This window comes from Labrus bergylta, chromosome 18 (assembly GCF_963930695.1).
Source record: "Labrus bergylta chromosome 18, fLabBer1.1, whole genome shotgun sequence".
NCBI lineage: Eukaryota > Metazoa > Chordata > Actinopteri > Labriformes > Labridae > Labrus > Labrus bergylta.
In genome coordinates this window covers 17,119,404-17,129,547 of record NC_089212.1, presented here as the reverse complement: position 1 = coordinate 17,129,547, position 10,144 = coordinate 17,119,404, and the positions used below count along the sequence as shown (strand labels likewise).

The following is a 10,144-nucleotide window of genomic DNA, read 5'->3' as shown; positions in this document are numbered from 1 at the left end:
TTTAACTCTCCTCAAAGGTGCATGGACGTCTGAGCATGATACTTTTAGTGCATCTGTAAAAGTTTGAAAATACCTAGATTTCAAAGTTCTTAAGATTTTTACAGTTGATGCTGTTAAAATGGCAAAAGCAGCTACATTGTGTGACTTATAGCAAATAATTCCAACGCAAGACTTTTAACATCAGCACTGTTGACAGTTTCAGTGCCTCAGGGTAGGAATATGAGCTACAGTAAAGGGATACGTTTTAGCACACTTAAACCAGAGGAATCCAATACTTCAGATGGGATAGACAGGTTACAGCTCTGAGCTCAAATGCAACTTAATACAGCTGTACCTCATGGCTTTTCTTGCATTAATACTTTTGTTTCGTTTTCACAATAGGAGCTGGTGTACAAGACTGACAAAGTGTCTCCAACATCACTGCAGGCAGTCCAGCAGTCTTCAACAGTCACTAACTGGGGTGCGATATCCCTGATGGAAGGATCCCAGCCGCAGGAAAAGAAATCTCAGGCTGAGGCAAGTGCTGCGAAGACTGAGAAACTTGTTCTGGAGGAGCCTGAAGGATCCACCATGAGGAATATCTTCAAAGACATACAGCTACACATGGGAACAGGACCAAGCAGTCCGCTCACTGAGGAATCCAAAATGAAAGTACAGGTGGGATTAGCATTTAAAGTTAGCACTGCTGTATAATGACATAAAACAACAAGAAAATTAAAGCAATTTTAAAACAAAAGGAAATTATATGTTACTCACTTCCTACTTTCAGTGGCAAAGTACATGGAAAGAAACTTCTTCTGTAGGTTCTAAAGGGACTGAGCATATTAGCTTCCGTTTGTGTTCATTATTGGACCTCATCAAAACCAATTTTTTTGTTTCTGTGTCCTTAGGGTAAACCAACTAAGGATGCTCCAGAGGGTCTGATTACATCCACTAGAGATCTGGAAACTCGTCTAAGCAGGCTGGTTTGTAAAGTCCTGAGCTGCAAGAACCAACCAGCTGAGCTCAACCCAACAGCCATGGCGCAGCAGCTTGAGGAGGCTCAGGTGGGAAACAGAATGACAGCATGCATGACTCATTAGATTAGTGATAAAAATAATAATTTATTGCAGCAGCCTGATTTGTAGATACAGGTGGAGTTGGACAACATGTTGAAAAGCATAGGTATCAATGCCAAAGTGCCTCAAGTAATGGACATCTGTTATGAGTACCTGTAGGAGCCTGTTCCATTGAAATGTTAACTATATATTGGCAGAACAAAGTACTTGTGCTGCAGGCCCTTTTCATTTATAATCTGCTGAATTTAAAAAATACCATGATAACTACTGGCTTTTAAAACATTTCTTCTATATTTACTGTCCGTTGCCGAGTACAGAAATGCAGAGAGACCGCTGAAGAACAGGTGTCATTGCTCTCTCAAATGAGACTAGCTGATGCTGAGAACACGGATGCCCTGCAGCAGCTGGAGGACCAGTGGAGTACTGCTATTCAGGATGCTGCGGCCATCATCCAAAGTAAAGAGGCCCAGCTGCAGGACGTGACGGATTACTGCAGGCAGACCAAAGCAGTGGAAACCACCCTGGAGAAATTAACAGCAGAACTGGATGTTGTTAGAACGTGAGTTTTTACCTATGGTTGACTTATAATTTCTTTACTAAAGATCCCAACTGATTGTGCTAAATGATTAGTGGTGTTACCTAATACATATACGTGGCACAGAGTCTTCCACCAATAACTGTTTGGGATTATTGTTAATCAGAATCTGATGTTTTGATTGCAGATACTTATAAAAACTCTTAAACACTACTTCAAAATACATGCAGCAAGCAGCCAGACAAAAAAAATGATTTAAAAAAGCTATAATAGTCATGTCTTTCATGTTGTACCTCTGTGAATGCCAAGAATGTTTTTCTTTCAGGTCAACAGAGGAAAGCAGCCTCAAAGAGGCAGAGCGACTGTCCTCCTCACAGAGAAGTATGGAGGAGAACAGAACAGTGCTTGGGCAAATGCTCTTGGCCCATACCAAGGTATGCCCCCACCTCAGTCGGTCTGAACGAGCTACTGCACAGGCTGATTACAAGAACCTGCAAGTGCAATGGAGGGGCCTAGAAAGAGCTGTGGAGAGATCCTTGTATAACATAAATATCCATTCTCAAGAGACCAGCTGCCTTCTGTCAGAGATATCAAGTCTTCAGGAAGGTTTGGAGGCTATAAGCAAAGACATTGAAGCCAAGCCTTCCTCAGGTGCTCCATGGGATTGCAATAAAGCCCAGAAACTGATGGCGGCAAATGCTGAAGTTAAAGCTGCCCAGCAGAAATACCTTCATTTGCAGAAACAGTTACAGGCTCTGCTCCTCAGCTCCCATTGGGAGACAGAAACGAAAAAGATAGCGCAGGACCTTCAGAGGGTCAAAGACCAACTTTGCCACACAGAGGAACTGGTGTCCTCCCAAACGCAGAACAGCAGCAACCCCACCATGGAGAAAATCATTGTAGTGATGAGGGATGGACTTGCCTGGGCGAAGCAAACAGAGAGTGACATTGAGGGCAGAAGGAAGAGGGTGGCTTTTTTGCCTGAGGAGGTGCACCAACAGCTTAGAGACCTAAAGAAGCTGCAGTCTGAGGTCCTCGCCAAACAGGGCCAGCTGGAGTCGCTGGTGGAGGAGGTGACAGAGCTCCTTCCTCAGCTGGACCAGGCCGAAGAGGTGCCAATGGTGCGCAAATCTTTGGGATCCCTTGAAGAACTCTCAAATTCGACTACTGATAAGCTAGCAAAGGCTGTTAGAGAGACAGAGTCAGGACTTCAAACCAGAGAGAAGCTGTCAGAGCAGATTGCCGACCTGGACTCCTGGGTTGTGACTCATCTTAACAGAGAGGCTACCAGAAGTGTGGACAATGAGCTCAGGAGTCCTTCTGAGTTTGATCGCAGAGTTCGTCAGATCCAAGCTACCCTGGCAGAGGCTGAGAAGCAGTCTGCTGTTTGTGAGGCTCTTCTAATGAAGAGTAAAGACCTTGCCTCAGAACTCAGCATCACAGAGAACTGCAGGCTTTTTGACAAGCTTACCACCCTTCAAGAGGAAATCAGAGCCATTAGCAGCTATGAGAAGGCCAACAAGAAGGAGCTGGACGAACTCACAGAGACTGTAGAGTCAAGCAAGAAAGAGCTGGTAGCCATTGAAAAAAGCCTGCGGCAGATACTCGTAGATCTGAATAGAAACAGGTTTCCCATCACCCGAGAGTCCCTACAAGCATTGGAGCCTTTCAAACAGATGATTTTGGAGCACAAGTCCCGGGTTGACCTTCTGCAACCGTGGATTCCCCAAGAAAAATCTAAGGAACTTTACTCAGTCATTTCTGAGCTGTACAGCAAAACGGTCACCCTGGAATCGAGAGCCAAAGATCATGAGGGATACTTGAACATGAGGCAGTGTGTAGAGGACCTCAGGGAGAAAATCGAGGAGCAGGTCCACGAGACCAAAGATGACAGGAAAGACCCCGTGGAGAAGTACAAAGTCTGTCAGACCCTTCTGGTCCAGTTTCCACTGATGAGGCATTTGTCCAAGGAGGCTCATTCCAAACTCCAGCTGATCTCTGCTGATCTGTACCCCTCCCAGCTTAACGCAGAACGACTGAGGCTCAAACAGAACGAGGATAGCAATGACACCTTGGAGATGATGCTATACAACAACCTCAGCATCATAGAGTGGAAACTGATGAGGGAACTGGACCTGGACACAGAGAGGCAAGCCGCTGTGGCATTTCTCCAGAATACCCAACAAGAGCTGCAGAAACACCACACGTTGGAGGCAAATGATACAGCAATTGACAACGAGTACCGGAGAATCATGTATTTGAAAAAGACTGTCGAGTCAAGAATGAGAGCTTTGGAGGTTCTGGAGCAAAACAAGGGAAACAAACAATCCCAATATTTGATGGTCTTGAAGAAAGTACTCCTCAATGAAAGTGACAAACAGATGGTCAGTTGAGTTGTTTCCCCTCTTGTGGTTTTTCATTGCCTATGTGTTTCCTTTAAATCTATGTTCAGTTTTGCATTCAAACAGCAGAGTTACAAAAGAAACTCCATCCTAAATGGGTTATCAAAGACAAAAAGGAGAACGGAAAATTATACAGGAACACAACAGTGCAAAAGAAAATGCTCTACTTTTGTAGGATCCCAATCAACTGTTAAGACAGTCACAGTGTTAAGACCATGGTGCATGTGCACATATATGCAAAGTAGACATCTGTTTGCACACAGGGTAACAAATCGGTAATTTCTGGCAGCCAGATTTTTAAAATACAGAAATCTTTATTTTGCCATATTGATTTATCCTTTGTTCCAAGTGGGATCCAGTTAGTAAGGGTCAGTTCAGACAAACATGACTACTGTCACACATACTTAAGCACTTGAAAATATCAGAAAATGTTTAGTTTTGGGCAAGGCCAGTATAAGTGGCTTTAAGTGCCCTCTGCTGATGTACACGTTGGATAGATTGAAAAGAAAAAAAAAGTGCTGGAATGTGATCGCCCGATTCTGATAAGAAGTTATGTCCTGTTTGATTTTTTAGCTGGAAATCTCTAAAGCCAGAGAGTCTTTCCGAAACTACACAGACGCTGTCAGACAGGCAGTCCAATTCCTGAGAGACATCGAGGTCTCCCTGCTGCCGCCACACGGCTCTGCTGGCCTCTGCTCTGAGAGGGTGGAGCAGACGCAGCAGGCTTTGGCTTCACTGCAGCAGCAATTCCAGACGCACATTGAGAAGCTCCAGAGCCAGAACGAGCTGCATCCTTACGTGTCCCCCCAGAGGGTAGAGCAGCTACAGGAGAACATTCTGAGCCAGCTCCTGGTGAGGATGTCCACTCTCCAGGCAAAAGGCCACGTGCACTTGGACTGTCTAAGCAGGTAAAACAAAAAATAAACAAAAAAAAAAATCCCAAGATGAAAGTCTGATTTCTGAACTTCTTTTTCTTTGGCATATACAGTAAGTGAAGCAATATTTTCTTGTTAGTGGACATTAATGGATCAGAGTTTTTGTTTTAGATGTGCAGAAAACCACCGAAAATTCACCAAGTGTCAAGAGGAAATCATCAAGACTTTGAACAGTGCAGAGAACAGCCTCTCACAATTCATCTGTCAAAAAGTCACCTGTCTCGCTGGCTGTACTGACCAGCAAGCCAAGCTTGAAGTACGTATAAAAAAATGTCATTCCCAGGTTGCCATATTACTGCAACGTTGAGTTAAAGTAATTGTGCAATAAGACAAAGAGAACTTTGAAACATCTTTGAGATTTTCTCCTTACATCTTAATCTTTCCTTACCTTTATTAATAGAAAATGTATTTGACTAACAGGCTTTGTCTGAGGAGGTGGAGTCACTGCAGAAGCGTCTGGGGGAGCTAAAGGAGTGGTGTCCAGAGCAGAGCTGTTGTGGAGGCAGGGAGGCCAGCGTGACTGCTCTCTGGAAACGGCTAGCAAGAGTACATCGTTGCACACTGTGGCTGAAAACCAGAAGTAAACAGAGGGTCACTGAATGGAGCCAAATCACTGACAGTGTAAGTAAAACACCAGAATGAATCGCTAACGGCTGCTCATATTTTCACATACTATTGTTCCTGTTAGACATTATTGAGACCTTACTTTTTTCCTCTTCTCAGGTGGAGAAAGCCTCAGCCGTCCTGGACCAGGTGGAGGCGGAGCTTCCTGATGGCTCTCGGGTTAAAGCCTCGACTGAGGAGCTCCAGGACCTGCTGCAGTCCTGGGAACAGTACCAGGACAGGCTGGACTGCGAACACCGTGCCTTGTCCGCACTGGAGCTGCGCACTGCCAGGCTGCTGGGTGTCCCCGCCCACCTCGAGCAGGCGCCTTCCACTCCTATCTGTCAGAAACTGCAGGCGATGCAGGGACGATACGGCAGGTAAGATAAATGCAATGTGATGAGACATGATATGATACGATACTATGAGATATGAATCAATCTGATATGGTAAGCTTTTGTATGAAACGATGCAATGCGACGCTTTGGGATGCAATGTGATGTGATTTGAAATTAAATGAAAGATTTGTTTTCTTTTAAATGCACATTTCTGAAGGAAAAAAAAAAGTGTAAAGCAGGTATTTGGCTGTTGACACAAAAGAAAACTCAGTTACCCATAAGCCATCCCATGCCTGGATGAACACTCAGGGAAAGGGGGCCAGATATTCACTGCAGTGCCAGAGTTTGTGCAGCTTCGCCTGCTTTCAGATGAACTGTGGATGCTCTCAGTGCAGACTCTCACTTTATAGATTTAAGCTTAGGTGTTGTTAATTTGTTGAACCGCTGTTTTTTATTGTCGGCTATGTTTGTGTGTCTTCACAGTGTGAAGCAGAGGAGCAGGCAGGGTTTGGAGTCGGCCAGGATGGAACTGGAGGAGAGAGAAAAGCTTCGGGAGGAGCTGCAGGGCGTCAAGGTCTGGCTGGAGGCTGCAGACGGTCTTCTGTCAGAGATGGAGCAGAGCCGCAGCACAAAACAGCTACAGGTCAGAATCCCCAAAAAGAATGTATGTCATTGTTTTTGCACTGAAATAAATGCGCAGCAGTTCTCAAAGTATTTCTAAGAATTCTTTGGGATTCTGTGCTCCCATTATTTGGGGCGAACATTCAATATGTATATGATGTTGAAGAAGTTACAAATAAATATAGTGAAAGAAAGTGGCTGTTAACTGTTTGACGCAAGTGTCTGGTAGTTATGAAAAGTCTGAATCTAACGGTTGGGTTGTCCTGAGTCCTGAAGGCTTTCGTTGTTTAGAGTTCCCTTCTGTGAACCCGTCAACCTGCAGAATCACTCCGCCCTTTGTCCTGAAACCTGAGCAGAGGCCAGCATCTCCTCATCCACTCTAGCTTTCTCTCCTGTAACACACTCATACCTCACCATTGCAGCGGGCCTGAGCCGATGAAAGACCTAAACAGACCCCTTAGTTACCCCACAAGCCACAACTCTCCCCCCCCCCATCAGTCGGCTACCCTCACCCCTCCTCTCGTAGCAGACACCTTTTGTTCTGCACTGTAAGTGGATCTTCCAGGTGGCCTTTGTAGCCAAGTCAGTCCATGGAAACACACAAACACACATTCACATATTTACTCCTATTCTTGAGAGGCCCCTCGATCACATAATACTCTCTCAAAGCCCCCACTTCAATGTTAACCTAATTATAATGTAAACCCTGAAACAAGGTCTTAACCCCGAGGAGACCCTTTCTCGATGCAAGGACCTGACTAACTCTTTCAATTTTCTTTTTTTAAAGGACCAATATGTAAGATAGCTACTGAATTAAATCATAAAATGGCCTTACTATATCATCAGACATTAAGGAAACATGCCACATTGAAGTGCTGGCTTCTCTGTAAACAACCAGTATGTCCTCCTTCTAAGTTTAGATTCCGGTTTGTTTTTGTTTCGACCAGAGAAGACACTCCAACACGGCCGTTTAGCCCCTCGCCCCTCGGTTTGATTAAACTTTATTGAAATTTGTTATTTCCCATAAAACTTTTAAATGTTACAAATCTGTTCTAAAATGCAAATGTATTCCCTGAAGCATAGACCCACAAGAACACACACAAACACTTGAACACTTGTCCCACACTCAACTGCTAAGAAACCGTCTCCCCCCTAATTGTCTCCTCCTCTATTGTATCACACACAGACACACAGACACACACACACACACACACACACACACACACACACACACCCACACACCCACACACACACACACACACACACACCCACACACACACACACACACACACACACACACACCCACACACCCACACACACACACACACACACACACACACACACACACACACACACACACACACACACACACACACACACACACACCCACACACACGCACACACACAAACGTGCCTAGTGTCCTGTAGTGATAAGATGCACCTCCCTCTCTCTTCAGCAGAGCATCGGACGTGTTCAGACGCAGGTAGTCTCCTCTGTATTTTATCTCACCTTTATGTTTGTTAGTCTTTTTATTCTAGAACTGAAATGAGTTGACTTAAAGTACCGTGGAGCTGAAGGGCTTTGGAGAGGTAGGCCGTGTCTGATCAGAGCAGCACAGGAGGGATAAAGCGCTAACGGATAAACATTATCACAGAGAGCTCACAGACAGTTTGTTCAGTGAGAGGTGTTGAGAGATTGTGTCTAAAAGTGCTATGAGATACGAGATTTACAGTGCTGGAGATAAAACACTAATACATGAAGACATGCCCTGCTTACAGACGCTGTGCTGGTGTTGTTGCTTTGAGGAACGTGTGGTCGCAGTGACTGTTTGTCATGAATCTGCTTACAAGTGTTTTTCCGAGGAGCCATGTTTTTTTTTTCTGTTCTGAGAAACTATTATCACACCAGTCATGTTTGTGCTTTTCAATGAAATGTCATTTAAAAAAAAAAAAAAAGAAACAAATCAGTAAATATTGATATTTTTCTTGTATGGCTTCAGAACACACAGTGTCCCGTTCTTATTGTTGGTACTCCATGTCCTCTTTCTGGACCACATATCTTCTCTGTTTTTCAGGAGGTTCACAGCCAGCTGTGTACCCAGAAGGCTTTGCTCCAGCGCATCATGGAGGGCCTGAGGATGAAGTACTCGGACATGTACACCCTGGTCCCGGTCGATATCGACGGCCAGCTGAAGGAGGTCACTCAGTCCCTGCGGAAAGTGGAAGTGAAGGTAAACAAGTGAAGATTTGAATTTGAACAAAAAAAAGACAGAGATTCCAAGTATACAAAGTCAGGAAAAGTAGAGTCGTTGGTTGAAATGACAACTGGGAAGAGTTAGAGGGAGGTGTTTTTGTAATGCAGGATTGGATGTTATAAAAGTTTCAGATTTCTCCTTTGTTTGCTTGGACAAAAAAACTAATATTTATATGACTCAAAAATGACAAAGAAAGTCATCCAATGATTGTCCTGGGATAAGTCTGGCATAGAAAATAACCTTCAATCAGTGTTGGACAGTAACGTCACTACAGATACCTTTGTGGTAGTCTCGTTGTTTTCTGAGCCAAATAGCTTTTCAATTTCTTCAAAATGTTGAAGCGCAGTGAAGCGTTCTTTCGCAATCTGAAATCGAACTTCTAAGGATGCGTAGAAGATGCCAGCCCATACACAGACTTGTATTTTGACCAAAAACAATGGGAAATAGCGTAAATGTTGATTTTTGTTTGTTCTTGATCTATCCCTCAGGTGGGAGAGGCGGTGGAGAGGAGTGGTCCCGTCCACAGGCTGGGTGCTAAGCTGTCTGAAATCCAGGCTGGCCTGAGGTCAGTTCAGAAAAGGCTCGAACAGAGGAGCCCCTCTGTGGCCCAAGCAAAGGTCACACAGAAGGTGAGAAGTGACAAATGCGTCATGTAGCTGAGAATAAATAGAGCAAAACTGCTTCTGTAACATTTGCAGACTCAATGATAGAAGTTTGTTGAAAGTAGTTATACCTTAGTCCCACCTGCCTTACATCACTTGGATAGATAAAGGGAGGAATAAGGAAGATATTTTTATATTTTTATTCAACTATACTAGGAGGTCTTGGTTCGTCTTTCTTCTTATAGCCTCATTAAGCTGTATTTTCATAAAGCTAGATAAATTGGATTTTTGAAGCTTGGTTGAGAAATTTAAGAAGATAGAACCCTATCAGCATTTGAATCTGTAAAAACAGAGTAAAACTCTCTGTTATCCATCCATACTGCCATACATACTTGAACAGCTAAATAGGTAAAGAACAGGTACGATCATTAAATGTGTTTACGTTATAAAGTCTGTCTGGAGTCCAATGGTAGGACTGAAAAAAGAAATCAACGATAAGTCTTCACAAATTCTTCAATTTCATTCCGTGCCTCATCTCAGCGTGTGTGGGACGAGCTGGACGTGTGGCACTCGTGTGTGGCAGCGCTTGAGGTGGACATGCAGGACCTGGAGAAGCCAGAGGAGACGCTGATCCTCACAGAGAGGCTGGTGGAGGTCCAGCAGCTCCACTCCCAGCTCGCCAAGCAGGCGGAGCAAAGGACCACCCAAATCAGCAAGGTCAGAAACACCTTTAGTATTCCTCCAGTCTTCTTTATCACATCTGAATCTTCCAATGTGAAACATCACCGGTCTAAA

At 44.2% G+C, this 10,144-nt stretch overlaps 1 protein-coding gene across 1 annotated transcript in view; it reads left to right on the top strand.

Annotated features, from left to right (window-relative positions):
• Positions 1 to 10,144, top strand: part of syne2b (spectrin repeat containing, nuclear envelope 2b) — a 131,565-nt gene that overhangs the window by 55,031 nt on the left and 66,390 nt on the right. The window contains exons 58-69 of the mRNA XM_065966652.1: positions 382 to 657; positions 891 to 1,046; positions 1,376 to 1,617; positions 1,919 to 3,977; positions 4,569 to 4,903; positions 5,042 to 5,186; positions 5,351 to 5,551; positions 5,654 to 5,913; positions 6,355 to 6,514; positions 8,568 to 8,723; positions 9,236 to 9,376; positions 9,890 to 10,066. Coding sequence (XP_065822724.1) covers positions 382 to 657; positions 891 to 1,046; positions 1,376 to 1,617; positions 1,919 to 3,977; positions 4,569 to 4,903; positions 5,042 to 5,186; positions 5,351 to 5,551; positions 5,654 to 5,913; positions 6,355 to 6,514; positions 8,568 to 8,723; positions 9,236 to 9,376; positions 9,890 to 10,066 — 4,308 coding nt within the window. The remainder of the gene's footprint in view (positions 1 to 381; positions 658 to 890; positions 1,047 to 1,375; positions 1,618 to 1,918; positions 3,978 to 4,568; positions 4,904 to 5,041; positions 5,187 to 5,350; positions 5,552 to 5,653; positions 5,914 to 6,354; positions 6,515 to 8,567; positions 8,724 to 9,235; positions 9,377 to 9,889; positions 10,067 to 10,144) is intronic.